The sequence below is a fragment of the Lonchura striata genome, chromosome 2 (genome assembly GCF_050655825.1).
Source record: "Lonchura striata isolate lonStrDom1 chromosome 2, ASM5065582v1, whole genome shotgun sequence".
NCBI lineage: Eukaryota > Metazoa > Chordata > Aves > Passeriformes > Estrildidae > Lonchura > Lonchura striata.
The window spans coordinates 3,438,810-3,461,631 of record NC_140704.1 but is presented as its reverse complement, the minus strand read 5'-3'; the positions used below and the strand labels follow the sequence as shown (position 1 = coordinate 3,461,631).

General features: G+C 39.6%; 1 protein-coding gene across 11 annotated transcripts in view; it reads left to right on the top strand.

The window, feature by feature from the left end:
* The window catches only part of ADCYAP1R1 (ADCYAP receptor type I), a 152,700-nt gene that overhangs the window by 105,493 nt on the left and 24,385 nt on the right, over positions 1-22,822 (top strand). For all 11 annotated transcript variants that reach the window (XM_077789654.2, XM_077789646.2, XM_085562859.1 and 8 more), the window contains 5 exons: positions 58-190; positions 2,856-3,009; positions 8,200-8,260; positions 13,556-13,625; positions 16,125-16,216. In XM_077789654.2, coding sequence (XP_077645780.1) covers positions 58-190; positions 2,856-3,009; positions 8,200-8,260; positions 13,556-13,625; positions 16,125-16,216 — 510 coding nt within the window. The remainder of the gene's footprint in view (positions 1-57; positions 191-2,855; positions 3,010-8,199; positions 8,261-13,555; positions 13,626-16,124; positions 16,217-22,822) is intronic.

The window sequence follows — 22,822 nt, the reverse complement described above, 5'->3', positions numbered from 1 at the left end:
GTTTTCTTCTGTATTTCTTTTTCTTTCCCCCACCTTCCCTTCCTATTTCCTCTCCAGGAAGCTTCACTGCACTCGGAATTTCATCCACATGAACCTTTTTGTTTCATTCATCCTCCGTGCAATATCTGTGTTCATTAAGGACGGGGTTCTTTATGCTGAGCAGGATGGAAACCACTGTTTTATCTCCACGGTGAGTCAAACTGGAACCAAATCCTTTTCCTTCACTTTTTTTCAGCTCAAAATAAGGAAAAGCAGTGGGGCAGGCAGAAGTCTGTGGAGTGTCATGAGTTATTAGGGGAAAAGGTAGTTGGTGTTTAACTTCCCTCCCAATTCTCAGCCAGACTGAATGTTTCATCTCATGATGTCATCAGTGTCCTTCAGAACAAAGAGACCTACAGGTTTTATTTTCTGACTCTGCCCTGATTGTTCCTCACTTTCCCAGATCTCAGTGATAGGTGGGATGAGAGCAATTTCCTTCATCTGAAGGTCTGGTTTTTCTCCAGAGCCTCGTTTGTTCTGGATGTCAGGCAGAGCCACGTGTGAACAGGGTGACCATTCAGACACGAGAATACACCTGATGGCCACACTCTCAGAAAATCATCAGCATTACCCACATCTTTGTCTCTTAAATATGGAGTTTCGTGCAGAGCACTCTTTCACTGATGCATTTAGCATTTATTATGTGTAAATCCCAATTTCTTTCATATTGAAGGCTAGTATTTGATATGATAAATCAGCTGACTGGGTGTAATTATGACAGAATTACAAACTGAGCTCTCCTTTATCCATCCAGTTATGAGCTGAATTCCCTGTGAGTCACTTCCACAAGGCAAGTGCAGCTGTGGAGTTTCTTAGTCAGCCTTTTCTTTGTCATTTAAACTAGTTTTTGTTCTCAATTTTTTTCCACAAGAAAGCTGAAGCCAAGTTAGGTCTGTAGTTTGCTCTTGCCACTCTTCCAGTGGTGGCATCTGCCTCTTTGTTTGGAACCACTTAAAGCACAAAACACATTAAAATCAGACATTTTATGACCAGAACTTCAGCCTGGGTAGAGCTTCCATGAAGAAACTCGAGATCTGATGGTTTAAACACCTTGATGGTAGATTTGACCCAGAGGATGAAGTCAAAGTGGGAGCTAATCACTGACTCCAGCAGGAGCTTCCATTTTATACACAGTTTCTTCTCAGATCTCTTGGATTATGCCCTTTTTCCTCACACAAAGCACCTATTTATCAAATTATACCCTTTTCTAACTCAAAAATAAAACAACTAAAAAGCTGTTTAAAAACTTTTATTCTATTTTCAGTTTCATGCAAAAAGTAAAACAATACAAATACTATAATTCACATCATCACAATCAAAAACCAACTATTTCCTAATTACGTTATATGCATTTCTTAACCTATCAACTTTACCATACTATAACTACCTTAAAACCAACCATCTAAAATTAGCCCTCATAAATCCTGCTGCAATACATCCTTCATAATACTATTTCTACAAAATATCTAATCTTATTTACAAAACCACCCTTTAAAACTTATTTCTAATTCAATTTCTATCTCAACAATATCTAATGTCTTCCATAACGTTTCTAAATCAACATTTCTTATCTCAAAATTTGCATGCAAATGCATATGCTGTAAATCTTCTATCAAACTTTAAAAATTTTCTACAGATTCATTTTTGTAGGACTAATGGCATCTCACTGGGGTGCAGCACTGGAAAGATCAGTATGTTCTACTCTCCCAGAAGCTTGGTTGTCACCTTAGGCTTTTTTCACAGAATCAATTAGGTTGAAAAACCCTCTGAAATTGAGTCCAACCATTCCCAAGCACTGCTAAATTCACCACTAAATCACAGCCCCAGGTGCCACATTTCCACATCTCTTAAACAGCTCCATGCATGGTGACTCCACACTGACCTGGACACTGTTCCAGTGACTGACAACCCTCTCAGGAAAGAAATTTTCTTTACTATCCAAAATAAACCTCCCTGGCTGTAATTTAAGACAATTTCCTCTTGTCCTAGAATTTGTTACCTGGGAGAAGAGACTGACCTTGTTACCACCTTTTATCAGGAAGTTATAGAGAGCAATCATGTCTTGCCTGAGCCCCCTTTTCTCAAGCCTAAACAAACTCAGTTCCTTTTAAAAGAAGTTTATATTCTATTTTAATTTTATTCTGGTTTTATTTTTATTCTATTTATTTTTCTTTTCAATTTTATTTTTTTAATTAATATCTTATTTTAATTTTATTTCTAGTTCTCATTTTTCTTTAGTTTGCTCCTCCCCACTCCTGTCCATGAATGAAAGCTCCTATCTTTATTTTTTACAGCTGATCACTCAGCCTCCTTTCTCCTCACACTTATTTCCATTTTCTGTCCTTGATGATGAATGGCAAGGAAGTGCAATTCCCAGCTGCACACAGGAAGGTTCATCCTTTCAGATCCCACTCTCAGGGCTTTCTACAGCCATCCAGCCATTTCACATCCTTCTCTGGGTTTCTCAGTACACAACTGGATTTTTTATCTTCCCTGCATTTAATCCTGGAAGGGGGCTTAAGTCCAGTAATTGGTGTTCAGTGGGGCTGTGAGCCCTCAGCAGTACAGGACGTGCTCAAGCTGCTCTGAAATGCTCCTTGACCACTTCCCACTGGTAAAATTGGCTTCCTCCCATCCAGGCTTTGCTGTTTAAGTGATACCTGCTGTTCTTCACATCCTTTAAAACCTTTACCATTAAAAGTGTGTAATACCAGCACCATCTCTTTCCACTGAGAGATCTGCAGAGGTTGAAAGCATTTTTTTCTGTTAGGCCTAAGCAATGCAGAAATAACTTTGTTCTTCTCCATCCTCTGCAGGTGGAATGCAAAGCAGTGATGGTGTTTTTTCACTACTGTGTCATGTCCAACTACTTCTGGCTGTTCATCGAGGGGTTGTACCTCTTCACATTGTTGGTGGAAACCTTCTTCCCCGAGAGGAGATATTTCTACTGGTACACAATCATTGGCTGGGGTACGTGGCACTTCTTGTCTCCAGCGTGTCTCGGGGTGCAGGGTGGCTCCACAAACCACGTGTGGTATTTTCATGTCAAGTTTCAAACTATGATTTTAGTCTTGGTGATGTCAAAATTATGTTGGAATGATTCTGGAATCTGAAATGCAAGGAACTCTCAGAACTTTGAGCCTGTAAGCCAAAGCTCAGAATTAAACACAGGATTTGATCTGAAACCTTGGAAAAGGCTCCCAAACTGAGATGCTAGAAGTGAAAATGTGGATTTATAATTTAAAGCAGAGACATGTTAAGCTAAGAAAAGTTTAGAGCTTTAGAGTTTAAGTTATAGAAAAAATAAAAGTAGTTACAGAGGTAAACAAGAACTTCAGAATGCAGCATTGTAGGTTTGTGTGTCATAACATGATTGGCCAAGAAAACTCACACTGTAGCATGAGACCATAAGACAAAATACTTAAACGTTGGGTCAAAACCATAAATACTCTTGTTGGTAGTGTTTTATTGGTCAATAACTCCTTAAAAGGTCTTGTAACTAAGGGACTTATGTCCTTCTGAGCCGTGCTGTAACAATGTGAGCCCAAGTCACCCTTCCTGCCTGTGTAGAGGATAAGACAACATCATTAAAAATAATTCAGATTCCTTCCAAAATTCCCCACAAGTGAATTATCACAGCATAGAAGTACCACTGCAGCCCAGCCCAAGCTGTGTTGTGATTTTTTGTGTGAATAGAGTTGCACTGAAATCTGGAGGACACCACATCTCTTGCAGAGGTGTAATCTGCAACAGAAAATTGCCTCCTGCAAGATATGATCTTAACATCAACTCCTTCAGCCTAATCAAATCTGTAAGGCTAAGTCTAGTCCATTTTCTAAGGCTTCATTTGTGCCTTTCTTCCATATAATAACTAAATTGAAAATGTATTCAAAGGGTATTCACATCTGCTTATCCTACCTGGATGGGAAATAAAAACTTGCACTGGGAAGGAACAATATTTATTTCAGAAAAGCCAGTTAAATGATGATAACCATGGTAATTATTTTTCACTCTGGCCTTCTGGATATAAATTGATTCCTGTGATGTGTTAATGCAGGCAATTCTTTGCAGATGTTTTTTTGTGCAGAAGTCAGATGGTGAATGCAGAAGGATACATTCATTTAAAATGTTCCCTGAGAATGTTAAACTCGTTTTTTATACTTGCAGACACTTTTGAAATAGAAATAATCCTGTATATTCATGTGCAAAATCGACACACAAACCCCATGCCTTAAACTACTCTCCTTTGAAGAAACATCCTTATGTAGCCTGAACCTTCAAGAAACAACAGATGGTCTTGTTTTTTCCTCCTGAAGCAGCTGTACACAACCAAAATTTTCATCTCCTGGCAAAGACTCCTTACAGTAGGGAGATAAAATCTTTCTAGAATGTATAGAGGCAGAGAAGGTATAGCGAGAAAGGAGTCAACAAAATATCATAAATAATCTGTACCATAAAAAGGCTGTTGGAAATGGATGGTTACTGGAAAAGGCCCTTGGAAAAGAAACTGTTAGAAAAAATGTTCACGGTTCCTTTTGTACCCTCCACAGCTGTATAATCACATAATAGCTGAGAGAAAAGTGTGTTTCCAAGGAGAAATTGGGGTTATGTATATGGAAACATGACAATTAGAAAAGAAAGCAATGCAAAATTGCAATTTGTAAAACCTTCCTAATCAGAACATAAATCAGAGGTTGAGTTCCTTTAAGTTTGCACAAATTTCATATCTGTGGATTTGTCTGAATGTAAGAATACTGAAAACCAGCTTATATTAACTGACTTCAGTATTTTTTTAATCAGTCCTTGTAATGAATAAACTGACCAGATGGATTCATTCTGTAATGCAACCTCAAAATATTTAGTTTTTAGTTGAGTGCCATAGATAAGAACTGGTATTGAACTAAACACTGGACTTGACAGAATCCCAGAATGGTTTGGGTTTGAAGGGACATTAAAGATCATCTACTGCACCTCCTGCCATGGGCAGGGACACCTCCCACTATCCCAGGGTGATGCAAGCCCCATCCAGCCAGGCCTTGAACACTGCCAGAGATCCAGGGGCAGCCACAGCTGCTCTGGGAACTCCATCCCAGCCTCTTCCTGCCCTCCCAGCCAGGAATTCCTTCCCAATATCCCATCCATCCATCCCTGCCCTCTGGCAGTGGGAGCCATTCCCTGTGTCCTGTCCCTCCATCCCTTGTCCCCAGTCCCTCTCCAGCTCTCCTGGAGCCCCTCCAGGCCCTGGAAGGTGCTTTGAGCTCTCCCTGGAGCATTTTCCTCTCCAGGTGAACATTCCCAGCTCTTCCAGTTTTCTCCCCAGTAAACGGACTCCAGCCCTTGGAGCATCTCTGAGGCCTCCTCTGGATTAATTTCAGCAGGTCCATGCCCAGCTCCTGTTGGTGGACACAACACTCAAATCAATCCAGATTCAAAGCAGCATCAGCAATATCCATTAATAACTCCAGATTTGGATGGTTCTGGTTTGTTGGGTTTTTTTAATACATAATTATTTTCCCATCTCCCACATGATTCACAGTTCCCCTGACCTGGTGGGAACACGTGGCAATTTGCAAAGCCAACAGAGGCAGTTCCAGACTGTGGATTCCATCCCTGGAGGGGAAAAGCAGCCCCTCAGCTCAGGGCTGGTGGGGAGGGAGCAGCACTGAAGCAGTGAGAAACAAGAGCTCAGCACTTTGCAGCATCTGGATGTTGATCTATTTCTCTAAATGTGCTGAGACCTCAGTGTCTTCATCTTGAGGGATTAATGAGAACTACATATGGGTCTGTTGATCCAGGCAGTTTTTTCTTCCTAAATCTGCAATATGCTGGTGAATTCTCTGGATGGACTGATGTCTTCCTGAGCTCTCTGCCAATGCCAGCTCCTAATGATGCCTCAGGTTTCAGCTTTTATATTTTCAGATTCTGTGCTGCTTTAGTGTGTGGGTCTGAGCTTCATATCAGGGGATGCTGAGCTCTGTGCACAGAGCAGGGAGACAAAACAATTCCTGCTCCAGCTGGGCACCAAGGACAAATGATCCAAACCTCAGCCCAGGAGCACAAACAGCGTGGGCTGGAGAGAGAAAAACAAGCAGGATGGGACTGCCTGGGCTGGAGCTGGAATGGGACAATGAACTCCAAGGTGCCAATGGAGCAGAACTGATCCCAGGGAGAGCCCCGGGAGCGCTCGTGCATTTTGGGACCATTTTGGGTCATTTGGGTGCAGCCCTGGCTGGGCTCTGGTGCTGCCCAAGGTGGATCCATGGAGGAGATCCTTTAGTAAATCCATATTTTGTTCTTTAGCTCTGTGTCCACCCTCTGTTCTAGGTCAGTCTTCAGAAGACATCACTAACTCCGGGCAGCACAAGTCAGCAAGAATAAATCTCAGCCTTCAGGGCTTGTCTGTTTCCTAACCTTCCTCAGAAGCTGAAAAGGAGGCGATGGAGGGATAGAAATCTTTTGATATAAAGAAAAGTAGTGTAAGGATATGTATATTCATACAGCAGATGGTTCAAAGCTCCAAACTGATCTGAAACATGGGGGTTTTAAATGCATTTTTATGATACATTTAGTTTTATTTCTGCCTTTCTGCACATTTTACAGATTTGGAATGCTATTCATAACACAAAATTTATATAGAGGAAACTAAATAAAGCATGAGACCCATGTTTTATAGAATCAAAGAATGGTTAGGATTGGAAGAGACCTTAAAACTCATCTCATTCCCACCCCCCTTCCCTGGACACTTTCAACCATCCCAGCTTGCTCCAAGCCTCATCCAGCCCAGCCTTGGACACTTCCAAGGATGGGGCACCCACAGCTTGTCTGGACAAATACTTGATATTTAAAGGTTAGTTTGAAAAAATTAAAATTAAAGTTTGATATTTAAATATTAATCTTAACTCCTTTAAGGGCAGAAAGCATTTTTTCAGTGTTTCCTAGGTATTCACCTGTGAGAAAAGCAGACTTCAAGTGAAATTTAATATGCATGATTTCTTCTCCCCAAAGCCTGTCATTTTATTTCTTTATATCATTTTCTTTTCAAAATTTTCTCTGTGCTGTTGTTTGAAGGAGGAGGGCTCCATCAGTCACCCAGGTCTAAGAGGGGTATTTTTATTTCTGATGGTGGAAATATGATTAGACAGAAGCTCGTCTAAGTGGGTTCAAATGACTGACTAATTAATGTGAGATCAACACAGCCTTGCAAAATGTATTAAATATAATTTTTCCTGTCAACTCACCATAGTCTTGTTCACTGCTGGGAGCTGGGGTTATCAAGGTCCTTGTTTTGTTTGGTTTTTGGCACTTTTCTTTCCAGCACTTTTTTTTTAACAGATGTCAGCAGTATCTTAGTCAAAGATTTTATTTACCATACAGTGGAGATTCAACTTACCCAGGGTTGTCTTGAAAAAATGCATTATTTTATAAAAATATTTACACTGGGAAAAAAATAATCACACTTCAAGGATTTTCAGAAAGGAAAATAAATCCAGGTTTCTCAGTGTGTTTTTACTGTTTTAATTAAATTTGCATTTTACATGCATTTTTTGAAAATGAAGAAATGTCTGAAATAGGAATTAAATCCTTACTCCAAGACTTTTTTTGGAGTCTGTTGTTTAGTTCTGGTATTTTTTAAATGGAAAAAATTAGATATTCCTGTGAGCAGAGGAAACTTCTTGTCTATGGGTTTGTTTTGGTTGAATAAGTAAAGAAAAACTGGTTATTTACACAGTTACAGAGAAAACATATGCAAATCATTTACAACAAAACCACAGAAGAATACACAGAATCCAATGATGCCATTCCAGCTCAACATCTGGCACTGCAATTCTTGCATGATCCCAGTAGCTCTAGACATGGATGTGGTTGATTCTCCTCTGTCTAGACTTTGTTTTATTCTTCATGCAGCAAAATGCAGTAAAGCATTGAGCAATAATGACCTGGCACGGCATCATTCTTTCCTGCTCCCACTTTTGCTCCTACAATCCCACCCCAGACTGGCAGGGATTTTTCTGCATCTCTGAATTAACTCAATAAATTGGTTTATCCCATGCACAAGTGCTGCCAGGAGAGCAAACCTCAGTGGAGAGGTTGCAGAAATGCTCATTGCTGAGTATCAAGTGTGTCTGGACTATTCATGTGTCTCTGTCTTGTCCTCTGCAGGTACCCCGACAATTTGTGTCACTGTCTGGGCAGTGCTGAGGCTCCACTTCGATGACACTGGGTAGGTGCTTCTGGGTGGGAAATGACTTCAGGTGCATCCAGCACCATGGCAAGGGTGCAACAGGAGTGTGGTGATTGGAGAAGGATCACAGAGGGAAAGAATCCTTTAGGTTGGGAAAGGTCTTCAAGGTCACCAAGTCCAAGCTGTGACTGATCCCCACCTTGACCCCAGCCCAGTGCGAGTGTCACCTCCACACCTTCCCTGGACACCTCCAGGGATGGTGTCTGGCTTTGAACAGACATATGTCTGCTAAGGAAGGCAGGAGCCTCCCCTGAAATGGAAAATATAAGCCCCCTCCCTCCAAATTATTATAATTTTGAAATTAAGGGGCACTCAGGCAAAGATATGGGAATAGGAATAACAGTTCTTTATTAGGAAGTTAAAAATACAAATACAATAGTACAAATTAGAAAAAAAAACAAAAAAAAAAAAAACACCACTGCCAGAGTCAGAGCAGGCCCTGGCAGCCTGTGGGTCAGGGAGGTGGCTCAGCCCCATCCCAGGGGGGCTCAGCCCTCCTGCAGTGCCAGCTGTGCTTCTGCTGGAGCAGGATCCTGCACAAGGGGGGAGTTTTCCTCTGGAGCTCCAGGGCTGGGGGAGATGGGCCTGGGCTCCTCTGGGAATGCAGTGGGAAGAAAGCTGCTCCTCTGGGAATGCAGTGGGGAAGAAAGCTGCTCCTCTGGGAATGCAGGGGGAAGAAAGCTGCTCCTCTGGGAATGCAGGGGGAAGAAAGCTGCTCCTCTGGGAATGCAGGGGGAAGAAAGCTGCTCCTCTGGGAATGCAGGGGGCAAAGGCTGCTGTGCTGTTCCCAGGTCAGATTGTATCCAGGTAGGAATGCTTGGCTCCTCCCCTGGGTGCAGCATCTCCCCATGGATGATGGAATTTTCTCAGCCATGCAGGGACACTCAGTGGCCATGGACAGCAGAGATCTCCTGGAGGGAGGATTGGCTGTGGGGGAGATAAAGAAAACTGCCCCATGGACAGCAGAGAACTGCCCCAGCTCTGACAGATGGCAACAGAACGCACACCCCCATTTCCAGTCTAAGAGAGATGGGGACTCCAAACCTCCCTGGGTGGCCCTATCCAAAATTCAAAAACCCTTTTAGTAGAAAAATTCTTCCACTGAACCTTCTGTGGCACAACTTGAGGCCATATCCTCTTGTTCTGTTTTATCCTTTCATTTCTCACATCCATTTGTGTACAAACATAATTTAGGTCCAGAGTTCAAGTACTCTTCTATTCACAGAGTTACAGTTTGATGTCTGTGCCACCACTGCACTGGGGAATTCCTAAAAGATTCAGGCATCAAACCTGTAAACCAGCAGCTGACCCCATTCTCTGCTCCATTGAATTATTGGAGTCCAGGATATGGTTTGTCTCATCTTACAATGGAATTCCATGTAATTCTCTGCTTCTTTCCCACTGATTGTGCAGCAAGATGAAGTTGATGAGCTCAGCTGGAGAAATTACTGGATATAAATCTAGTAAAATGAAGGAAATCTGCACAAAGCATTGCTGAGCTTTGATTTGCCAGGGCAACTAGGAGTTTAGCTTCCCACTGAGGAGGGTTTTCCATTAATTTTTCGGGGGAGATGAATAGAGGTGAAACAGAAATCCACATTCTGTCTTCTGTGTGGGAAAAAAAAAAATTCATAAAGAATTCAAAAGGGTAGGTCCTTCCCAAATTGTCTCTTTTGGTAAGAGAAAAAAAAACTGCAAATATCCTGTTCTGAAGGACCAGAAGGAAAAGCTGCTCCCAAAGCTGGACCTGCATATTTTGGTAGTCAGTATCTGCTCCTGTAGAGCATCAGGTGTGGCAGGTAGGAATGGATGTGTATTTACACCCTGAAAAGACAAACTTGGCAATGATTTTTCATGAGAGCTATGCTTGAGTCTATGTAATGTTAGAAACAATGAGGCAGACTGAGTAAAATTTCAAAAATCAGTCAGTGGTTCTTTGAAAACACAGAACTGAGGGAAAGGCACTCTGTGCCTTGGAAATCCCATTTCCAAGTCATTGAGGCTTTTGCTTTAATTTTGCCTAATACTGGAAATACCTCAATGCAAAATTTCCACGAAACTCATTGGTTTGTCAGGTTTTCTTCATCCTTGTTCATTCAGACTCTCTCTGCAAAGCAAATAAAGCCTTTCCTCCACTGGGGATCCCAGAGCTGTGACCAATGTTCTATTTTGACATTAATACAAATTAAATCATTTATTTCCATGCAAGACAAGCCAGAAACCCCTGTTGTGTCATTATTAGGATTGCAGCTCTGGCCCTGAAAGCACTAATTTCTCTTACAAGTCCAAACACCTCTTGCATTTTGCAGGTAGGGAGAATGTCATTTGCAAGGAAAAAGAAGGAAAAAAAATCCTATTATTTAGAGAAGCTATTTAGCATGCAAGACATTTAGACAGGTTCTAGCTGAGAGTCTCAGTGGTTACTTTTTAAAAGTCAGCCAGCATTGTTCTGGGAGTGGGGGAGAAACCAGCATGAGCCCGAAAACGTAGTGGAAATTACTGAACTGGAAAACCACAGTGGCAAAGGCATGGACTGAAATACAGGCTTGGAGCCTGAGTCCCCTTCTGCCTGTTCCTTATAAAACTGGCAGAGCTCCCTCGACTTCAGCTCCTGATTTCCATCACTGTAAGTGACAGGATTGAGGAGATAAATGCAGCTGTCTGTTGATCCAGAGCTCTGCTCCTGATTTAAGTGGAGTTATTCCAGACATGCACCAGAGATCAGCCTCTGGCCTCTGCAAATGGAATTCACATCCCTTCCCCAGCCCCATGGCTCCCTTCCCTTCATCCATCCTGAAAAAGAATAATTTCTTTTCATCCTCCATTGTAGGGAAGCATTTGACAGAAATTAGGGAGCTTGTTTACGTAGTGCAGAAAATTCCAAATGTTCTGTCATGCATTCCCACTTTTTTTTATCTGGGGAGGAGATGGTGGTTCCTTCCCTCACATTTATCCTGCACGTGTCACAGGGACTGGACATCCTTGAAAGTCCTTGAAAAAAAATCTCTGTGAGATTGATCTGATTAATTGTTGACATCTACAAGGTGGAAGTCGGGAATTGAGCTCCTGGAAAAACAGGGGAGTGGTATAAGTGGAAGAAAAGGTCTAAGAAGAGGAGAAGAAAAAAGCAGAGAGATCTAAGAATAGGACTTTGTAGGGGATGATGTATCACCCCAGGGTGCACATTTAAAGTACCTCAGTGTGGGAAAAAGAAACCCAAAACAACCTCCAGGGTCCTCTTTGTCCAAACCAGGCTCTGGGATAATTAACTGGGCTATTGATGTCTACAATCCTGATAACTGAAATTAGGTGGATTCGTATCCCTGTACTTCTTCATTCCTACACAGACAAATTGCCATATGTCAATATCTACTTTTACAGCTAAATTAATAGGAGAATTCACCAAGATTCTTCCAACATTGGTCAATTCACTAAAGACTTTCAGGGCAGATTTAATGTCCATCATAAAGAGGTTGAGCTCTACAAATAATGGGTAATTTTCAGTAGACAGAACCTAACTTATATATGCATAAAAAGAATTTAAAATATAATTGGTGATTTTCGGTCCATATCATTGTTGATCACTGACAAAAACCCTGATTTCCAGACTGTGGGTGAAGAGATCACTCTGAACATTTTCAAATATTTTAAGTTGGGTATCCAAAGTGAGATAACTAAGAAATATTAATTTGTGCTTGGAAATCTCAGTCATCAGCCCCTTAGATTGTGGGTGATTTCAGGCTTCCGTGGTATGCAAAATTACATAATTCTGTGTAAATTTTCTCACTTCTCACCAGCTGTATCATACAAATCCTTATTTGTATGCTGGTTTATGGGAATCCAGTAAAATATTGTTGATTTGAAATTAATAAATATTGTTCAACTGAAAAGAATGAAAGAATGAAAAGAATGAGAAAGAACAAAAAGAGTGAATATTGTTCAACTGCTAATATAAGTTTAAATGAAATTTCTAAATCAGGCATCACTCAGCCATTTGGGATTTCTCTCACACACACTTTGATGATGGGATTTTAACTCTGCTTCCTCACTTTTACATTTGTATATAGTTTTGTTTAAAGGTTTTCACTTTTCCCCCAGATGCAACCATTTAAATGACACTGAAGTTGTAGTAAGCTCTCAAGAGACCAGCAGTGTTTTATTCCTGTATGTTCTTCCCAACTGTTTTTTGGCATTTGACAAATGCACCATGACAGCCTCTGCTGGGACTTTGGCTCATTTCCCAGTGGGAAGGAAAAACTCCTTCTCAGAACTGCAAGTACAATTTAGACAGATTTCCATGATTTTATATTTTCTAGGGAGAAAATCAAGGGAAGAAAATGGAGGCAAATGAAAGAAATATTTTAGTTGCGAAATTCTTGATGACTTAAAAAAGTCACAAAGACATTTCTCAATAATAATAGTAGTCATTATAATAGTGTAGCAGGGCCTGGAAAATAAGATTATTTTCATTACTATTGGTTTTCTAGCTCTAAAAATGTATGTTAACATTAAAATTCTCTATGAATATAAGCCATATATTTGAATGTTCAAGTGCACCTGTGTGAAATAACCTTCTGCAGAATCCTTTGGTGATTACAGAGGAAGATTTTAAACTCTGGGGTAGAAATGTCATTTTATTTATAATTACTCCCTAGCAACAGCTTAACAAAGGAGCTGACCCCAACTATTGCCCAGTATTTGATCCTTCTCAGATGAATCCTGGATAGGACTTGCAACTCAATGACTGGAAAATCATTCCAATATATGAATGCAACCAGGATCCTGGTTGTACTGGAAATGTGTAAAAATCCTTGTGTCAGGGCCAGAAACCAACATTCATATCTGTTAACCTTAAAAAAGTAAGTGAGACATCAAACTTTGGAATAATCATCCAAAAAATCCCCATCCATTGATGTATCAATTTTTTTTTTTTTAAAATGACAACTTTACAGTTGTATTATAGAAACACAGTTAAAAGGTTTTTCCAAATTATCTAAGCTGTTTAAAAGGAATGCCATCAAAACTGCCACAAAAAAAAAGAAAATTCTTTTACTTCCAAATGATTGTGGAAAGGCTGTAAAAGAAATCTGCAATAAGACAAAGTAAAGAACTATCACTTTGAACTTAGATAAAATAATTTAGCTGTAAAACCAATCTCTCACCTTCTGGCCCCTTAAAAAAAAAAAAGTTGTAAATTCATTAATTTCATTGTTATGTCTTGTTTTTTTTTTTTCCTTCTCTTCTCCCATCCCATTCTTTCCTCCACGACTGCAGCTGCTGGGACATGAATGACAACACTGCCTTGTGGTGGGTGATCAAGGGTCCCGTGGTTGGGTCAATCATGGTGAGTAGCACGTGGAGAAGACAATTTCTCAGCTCTCCTGGGGACAAATTTAAACATCTTCAAATACTTTACAAACTGTGCTGCACCCTTGTGCTGGACTGGTGGGCAAATAATCTGAATTTCCATCGTTTGCCTCCCACAATGCCAAGGAATTTCATTATTAAGAAGGATTAATATAAATCAAATGATGGAGCACTACCTGCAAGCAAAGGAGTTATTCAGTTAAACACAGACACAAATGCTAGAATTAAGACCCCAGAGCTCGTGGAACATTTGTCTGGGGCTGGCAGAGGTGTCATAGGATGTATGGAAATTCTGGACCAGTTGGGGTTAAGGCCAAATGGGACAATCCAGGGTATCTAAAACAATAGTAAATGTCAGTGACCAGGAAAATGCATCTGTCTGATGAATGGGATTAACTTCACAGCTACATTTATTTATCCAATATTAGATTTAAAATAGTGCTCGATCATAGTGCAGGATGCTATATTGCCAGCAAGGTGTCTGAGCTCTCTTTAATTGATGGAACTCTTGGATCTGGCTTAAATTTTGTCAGATACCTGCACGTGGAGGACTGAGATGTTCCAAAGTGCCCTATTTGGGCTTCACAGAATAGCTAAAATTGGAAAGAATTACTGGAAGTCATTTAGTCCAACCTCACTGTTTAAACAGGATTCCCTAGAATATATAATTCAGGATTGTGCACGGATAGATTTTGAATATCTGAAGAGAAGGAGATATTCTGGTGCTCCAATTTTAAATTTTAAATTTTAGAATTTTAAAATGCTGTTGGGCTTCTGCATTTAGGAAAATAAATTGAGCCCCTGGACAATATGGTCAGTGGCACCTGAAAATCTATCAGGCTTGCCATATGTAAGTGTCTCATTATAGGTATTCTAAGTTTCTCTCCACACTCCACAGACATAATTAAGCAGGTTTTCAGTGGGTTTTGTGGGAATTCAGACATCCAGCTCACAGATAACCAATAAAACAGGAAGTTTTATCAGGTTTGGCGTTTCTCCTTTGAAATCTTCAGATTCTCTGTAAAGTCCAGCAACTATCAGATAAATGAAAGGAAATTCAGCCAATTTCATCACCAAAACAGAGAGGGTTTAATGATCCAAGGTTTTTTTCCATGTGTGAATTTCTGTGTTTTGCAGGCACAGTCTATGAAGGATCGTGTTCTGCTTGGGGAATCAATTAAACCTGGTTTCTGTCAAAGGAATTAAAAAACCAAGCAACCAGCAAGGGACATCTGGGCTTCTCCAGCCCTTTGTAGTCCTCAGATCAGACAGAAATTGCTGGAAGATGTTCGAATTCTGGATGCTGAGAATTTTAGACTTTCTGTGCTGACAGACTCTAGCTCCAAAGCAAGCATTACATTTGACCTGAAGCTGTAGAAAAAGCTTCCAAAATTGATTGATGACACTAGGATTACAAGTGTGTAGTTTAATTAGAAGTGTATAATATCACAAGGTGAAAAACTTAAAATTTGGGGTTTAAGAATACAGTAATATATAGAGAACAAGATAGAAGTTTTAAAACAGACTAGTCCTTCTTCTTCACCTTCTCTGTAAGTTTGAGTAGTATTTTGTAATTAAACAGAAAAGTCTGCATTGTGGACTTTAAGTGATTAGTCATTAAGTTAAAAGTGAAAATAATTTAAATGTCATTTCTTAATTAGATAGTTTAACCTTAAAAAACTTTATAACAAGAAATAGTTAACCATTTTATACCTTGTTAGTAGAATACTACAGAACTCCCTACCTGTGAGACTAACATAAATAAGAAAAAATAAACATTTGAGTCAAGTACCTTCAAGTATCTTCAATCCCAATCTCAACCAAAAAAAAAAAAAACAACCAAAAAAAAACCCCAAAACCCAACATTATACATTATAATGGTGCCCCATGAAAGGATCAAACTCACAACCTTCAGATTATGAGACTGATGCTGATGCTCATGTTCAGTTCCTGGTCTCCTTATATGAGATTTTATAATGGACCAACTTAAATTTCCTCTGTTCAGGCTCTAAGAAGCTGAGAGCTGAGGAGTTGGTGACAGACTAATCTCAAGCCAAAGCATTGAAATAAACTGATTTTATCATTCTCCAGGTTTTTAAAACTGAGAGAAACACTTAAATTGAGAAGTCTGTTGGTCAGAATGCCTTTACTCTGGAGTTCTCTATTTTATGACCTCGTCTTTTTTTGTGCAGGGATCTTTCTTTTTACTCTGCACAGGTTGATAATAAAAAAATGTAGAAACTTTTCCATTTATGTTTCTCTTCTCTTGTCTTGAAACTGCAGAAATTCTGCCTCATTTTAGCTGCAGCAAAGGGAATAAGACCCTTGTATACTTTCCACATTACTCCTGACCCTGTAAAACTTTTAGACTGTAGATTGGAGAAAAAAAAGGGAATGTAACCAGCATGTCTCATTTTCATACTTTGTAAAAGTATGTCATTGTCACAATGTTTTCCTTTTTTTTTCTACCCCCCAGATAAACTTTGTGCTTTTTATTGGCATAATTGTGATACTTGTGCAGAAACTCCAGTCACCTGACATCGGGGGCAATGAGTCCAGCATTTACTTGTAAGTACAAATAAAGCAGTAATCAATTTAAATTATTGATATACACATAGGAAAAACCCATAAAGTAAAAAAGAAACCTCAGGTAAATTAGGTTAATTTTTGAAAATATTTGCAAGGCCTATTAAATTATTTTGGTTGATTTTTACTTTAATTTTTCAATCCATCAGCTGTGTAAGTGCATTTTAATGCCAGCTTTGACATTTCTTTAAAAGGCCCATTAAATAAGCAGAAATACATGATTAAAACCAAACCCAAAGCAAATCTAATGTTTTTACATGTCAGTTATCTGAAAATTAACATATTGATATAAAAATTTTTATCCTTATGGGATGCTTTGCTGTGCTTCATAAGTTCCAGGACATGGTTCAAAGTTCACTGAAATCAATGAGATTTGGTGAAAAGGTTTAATTAATTTTAGGTTGAATTATAGTGTAGGCAGATCCCCTAGACCTGCTTATGTCCATGTTTCCTGTAAACTTAAATACATTCCACTTAAGCCAAACATTTCACACACACCCTTAAAATTGTTTTCAAATGCACATGAATCCTAAAATTTTCCTCTAGATGTTTTCAGCTTGGTGATTTATATGTTTTTTTAATCTGGAATCCTTTTTATTATCTTCCACCTCATAAAAGGGTAGAGGTTGGCCAGTTGAGGTGGTTGTCATTATAATTTTTGTGTATGCAGTCATTCTGCATATAAAAATTATATAATCCTCTGGAATAACTAGGATATGGGGCAGCACATCTGGTGTTGGCCTAAACACCATACACATTTGGTTTTGGGGTTTTTTTGTGAGCTTGAGTGTTTTATAGCACACATAGACACAGGTAGTACTATTTAATTTAGTACTAAATTCCTGACGAAAATAGGCAAGCTATGAACACCTTAAATAAAACTAAAAGATGTTAGGGTAAAGTAAGAGGTGCTTATTTGGTGGCAAATACAATTATCCAGTGCTTAGTTTCACCCTAAGTAACCACAATTATAGTGTAATAATGTCATCCATCTAAATGACAATTTTCAGGGAAAAATATATCCTCCAGCTGCCTATTTTTCTTTCCCCCCTGCCCCCCCACCCGTTATCAAGTTTGAATTTGCATTAAATAATAATATTTTCTACATCAATTTTCATGTCTGTAGCCAGACATCCACTTACTGAAAGCACTTCTCCTTTCATCTTGGTCTAAACTATGTTTCCACAGTCAAAAATGATGTTTTAAATTGATTCTGTGGGTGGATTTAGCTCAGAAATACAACTGAGGATGAGACTTAGTGACTAGGTTAACTTGTGCATGTTTTGCCTAGGGCTTGCATGAAGGCTTCCCATGGATGTTCTGCTGGGAAGCCATCCCTGAGTTCTTAGATTTTAATTAACACCTGAGATGTGCAGAGCTCGTTCTGAGTCTGAATTTTTAAGTGCATGTTGGGTGTCTGCTGCACATCTCACGTATGAAGCAAAGCATGCCACGGACTCCAGAGATTTAACTGGATTATCAAACACCCCGTGTCATCTTGGATCAATATGGTGACTGGGTTTTGCTGGTGTTTTTCCTATGTGTATAGCTAGCCACCAAAACCAAGAGAAAACATCATATTTTCTGTTCCATTCGCTGCCATTATTTTTTTTCTCATGTTTTTTTTTGCAACTTTTATAACCGGGTGTGTATAAATCGATCTCGCATTGATGTATGTGTTATGGAGTGGAGTGTTGTTTATCCAAACAGATTTGACAGCAGCAAAGTTCACACAGGGACGATAAAAAGGAATGAAATTGATAATTCTCTGCAGATATACACCAGACAGAGTCAATATTTGTGCACACAAACCCTGTAAAAAGGGAGCTTGTAAGGAAGGAAGACGATAGATCATAATCTGGTTCTGTCACCATATTGAAATATCTCACATTTAGACTCTGGCTCATATTAAGTATTTTCCATGTTCTATTTTGCTGTTTCAAACTATTGTAGCATCATTCCATCAGACCAAATTCCTCATCCAGATCTTTATTCCAGAACATCTTTAAGCACTTTCCCTTTAGTAGGTGAGGAACGGTGAGGTTGAGGAAGGATTTTCAGCCTGTTTCTGAAGGTAATACCACATGGATCTGCAGCAGGGATTATCAGTCTTCCATTTTTTTTTGAATAATGCTTTAGACAGCTGTACTTCCATCTTCCAAAAAAAAAAAAAAAAAAAAAAAGGGAAAATTAAAGACCCCAAAAACTTGGCTACTGACTTTGAGCATTATTTATTTTATTATATATTTGGTACATGTTTAGGTTCAAGTTCTTGTAATGACTATTTTTGTTAGAAAAATCTACCTCTTCTACTTCATAGACACAGTGGTGATGGTTCTGCAAAGCGCTTAAGGCTGTATTTGATTTTTAAAACCCCAGGGATGGGCTTAAATTCAAAGATTAATCATATATTGCTACCACTGTGCATTCATTATTAAAATCTCCCACTGGAGAAGTTGGCTGGGAGCTATGACAGGACCATGGCAGAACAGAGCACTGCAGGGGAACTGAGGTTTAATTAATGCAGCGTAGCCACTGGAGAATTCAAGATTTACCTTAAAATAAATCAAACAATCATTTGTATCATTTGCTGTGCATTACCAGGGCTTTACTCCCATTAAAAAAACTAGACTTCCTCTCTAAACAACCTGATCATTGTGTGCAACAGCCTTTGCCTTTAGGCTGAAAAAAATTTTGGAACACGTTGCTAATTCTTCACAATTTTCATGGAGTGGCCAAGTGCTTCGGTGGTTATAAACTTCCATTTTGTCCACTTGTATGTTCAGTCATTCATCACCAGTCTCATGCCTCCCCAGCCTTACCTCATGCTTTTAGTTTCCCTTGGAGCTGCCTGCATGCTGCTGAGACCCCAACATCCCACCAGGTTCTGGGAGAGGAATCACTCCATCTTTTTTTCACTGATGTTTTTGAGAGAAGCTCCTCTTTACTGCTGAAAATATTGGGGATCTCTAAAATAGAGATTCATCAAAATGTCTAAGCAGCTGAGGTAGGAATTCAAAAAAAGACACAGAAGACACACCTTTAATGATAATTTTAATTCTATTATTATTTTGAGTTATTTTTCTAAAAAACTTTCACACTTCCTTCCAATAGTCATCATAACCATGAGTTACTTTTTAGTGTGAGGAAAGCTAAAGATGTTAGGATTTTTTTTCTTGAAACATGTCTTGTTTCAGTTAATCTTGTGTCAGTCCTGAATAATTCTGCCAAATTAAGCATTGAACTGAAGCAAGATCAGTAATGCAAATGGAATAGATTTTTATCTGAGGAACAAGTTCTGAGAACCCCAGGAGGTGGGAAAGCATAAAGAGCTATTGATTGTATTCTTAGAGTATTTAAGACAGCTATTACTGAAGTTCAGGCAGGTTTATCACCTCAGCTGGTAAAATACACAGAATAATGTCCCATGATTGCAGACATAAGATGGTTTGGGTTGGAAGGGACCTTAAAATCATCCAGTACCACCCTCTGCCATGGGCAAGGAAAACCTTCCACTATCCCAGGTTGCTCCAAGCCCATCCAGCCTGGCCTTGGACACTTCCAGGGATGCAGGGGCAGCCACAGCTTCTCTGGGCACCCTGTGTGAGGTCCTCATCTCCCTGAGTAAATAAGTTCTTCCTAATGCCCAATCTAAACATGCTGTCTTTCCTAAATCCATTCCCCCTTGTGTCTTGTCCTATTTAATCTCACAGTACAAATGACCATGTCCTGAATTGGTGCCTGTATTTTCCATCCAGTTATAAATTAATTAACATGATTCCAAACAGAAAGAAGACCCTGATTTTTTAGCAATTTTCAATTGCAGTTTGTAAATATCAATGAAGGCTGACCTAGAACAGAGGCTGGACAGAGCTAAAGAATAAAATATGGATTTATTCAAAGGATCTCCTCTATGGTTCCACCTTGGGCAGCACCAGAGCCCAGCCAGGGCTGCACCCAAATGACCCAAAATGGTCCCAAAATGCACGAGCGCTCCCGGGGCTCTCCCTGGGATCAGTTCTGCTCCATTGGCACCTTGGAGTTCATTGTCCCATTCCAGCTCCAGCCCATCAGTCCCACCCTGCTTGTTTTTCTCTCTCCAGCCCACGCTGTTTGTGCTCCTGGGCTGAGGTTTGGATCATTTGTCCTTGGTGCCCAGCTGGAGCAGGAATTGTTTTGCCTCCCTGCTCTGTGCACAGAGCTCAGCATCCCCTGGTACGAAGCCCAGACCCACACACTAAAGCAGCACAGAGTCTGAAAAATAAAAGCTTAAACCTGAGGCATCAGAAGTAGCAGATTATTTAGGGATAGTTACCCCATATGCTGAGAGCCAAGGAGCACCACATCAGGAGTCCATGAATTAAATGGGGTCTCACAGTCCTGGGGACGGCAAACACATTCACAACCCTACAGTGGCTGCTCCAGCACATTTAGAGGAGCCCATCAGGCCCCCATTATTTGCATGGATTTATCATCTATTAGTTTCTTCCCTGGAATTTTAGGAAATTGAAAATAAATTGATCTGGCAAGCCTTCACTGTTTTTACCATGAAAAATCCAGCGAACAGCATGTAACCTGGTATGTCAGAATCTCTTTTCAGGCATCTTGGTTTTGGTCAAGTTGTTGTAGAGAGAGTACATCACCCCCCCAGAAAAAAAATAAAAACCAATCATATTTCTAAAGAAATGCCTACACAAAGCTTAAATTCACACTGTTATTTTCACAAGCATTGTTGCATTGCTGAAATATTCACTCTAGAGAGAAAATCATCAGCATCACTACCATAAAACACCACTATATTTAGTAGGTGCATGACGTAGATGCATGCTGGAATAACCCTTAGGATTAAAAAGACCCACACATTTCCATCATATCTTTGTTTTTTCATTCATTTTCAAGTATCAAGCACATATAACTGAAAAAAAAAATCTTTTTTTCATTTTATTATGATTTCCAGTTTATCACAACTGGTATAATTTGGGAGGGGGAAGCTTGTTTCTGCTTTTGCTTTGACAGATTCTTCATAAATTTTGTATCACATGTTGAAAGCTCAATGAAAAGAAAATAAACCCCACATATATATCTAGCTAATTCAGGTCTACGTCATTCCTCCAATCAGCATCTTGCTGGAAAGAAAGGAGAATCATGGCATATATCATAGGTAGGTATGATTTTACCTATGGTGCAACCTAGAGGGTTTAGGGCAGCGAAAGCAATGTTGTAACAGATGTTTTGGTAAACAACACTCCTCTAAAATTCACCTCCAAAGTCACTGGACACGCAGTGATTCATTCTGCTACCGCTTTGTCTTGCTGCAAGTGCTCAGACTGCCAGAGTTGGTAATTTATTGACAGGGTCTTGGTGCCAAAAGGCTGATTTTTTGGCAAACAAGTGGCAGATGTTGGATGGACAGTGTGTTCTCTAGGAGGCCACTGCAATTTCTGAGCCCCAGGTACTGCCAGCTGGGTGCTGGGATGCCCAACGACCCAGCAGCAAAAGGAACTCATGTCCTTGGGTTAATCCTTTTCCACCACAGGAAAATACACTGGGAAACACAAATGATGTTCATTTGATGTCAGTGCATGATCAGCAAGGACCTAGTGCTCATTTCTAAGGAATGCTTTAATCGACACTGATTCTTGATTCCTTTATTTAAAATTCTAGAAAAAATGTGCTCAGTCACTACTATACTTTTCATGTGCATTGCCCAAGGCAAATTATTACTTTGGGTGCTGGTTTGATTTTTTTTTTCTGGTTGTTTTTTTTTACTTTGGAAGTTTTGGGTGGAAAGGATGGGGGTGTTCATTTGTGCCAATCTCTTCAGGTAGGGATTGAAAAAATCTGAGTGTACTCATTAGGAATGTAAGATCATGCAGGCTATATACCATAATTAGCATGAGTGTAATTAACAGGGATTTATTGATTTTCAGATAAAATAATCAAAACCCCTGTTCTGCTTTGACTTCTTATCTGTGGTTTCAATTGATGTAAAATTAAACAGCACAGAATATTTCTTGTCTTTATAATGTTCCTGGGAGCTATTATTGCTACTGAACAACTGAGAGCAAAATGCACCTAAATCCCTCAGGTGCCTGTGGCAAGAACAGGAAGGTGAATTTTTGGTTGTCACATCTACTTTCCCAACCTAAACACTGTCCTGTCATCCAGTACATCCTTTACATTCTTATTTAAATGATGATATTAGACCTAAAACTCTTTCTGCCTGGAAAGGGATTTTGTAATCTCATGGGCCACCAGCCAGATGAATATTCCATAAGAGCAAATCAACATTTATAAATGAAATACCATTCCATTTCCAATCGTACACAAGCACCTGTCCAGAGCTTTGGCAGGATCTGATTTTGAAATCATGCATCACAAATCTTATTTCTTCTTGTTACACCACTACCTGAATGCCACATGAAAAACGGTTCTGCTTCTATTATTTGGAAATTTTTAGAAGTCAGATTTTAGGGTGCAAGGCCTTGGCCTGCACAGGTGGTGTCTGTGTGGTGGAGGCTGACTCCTGTCCTTTTTCCTCTTGCAGTAGTATTGAAAAATAGGCTGACTTTGTCTTTAAACACTGTT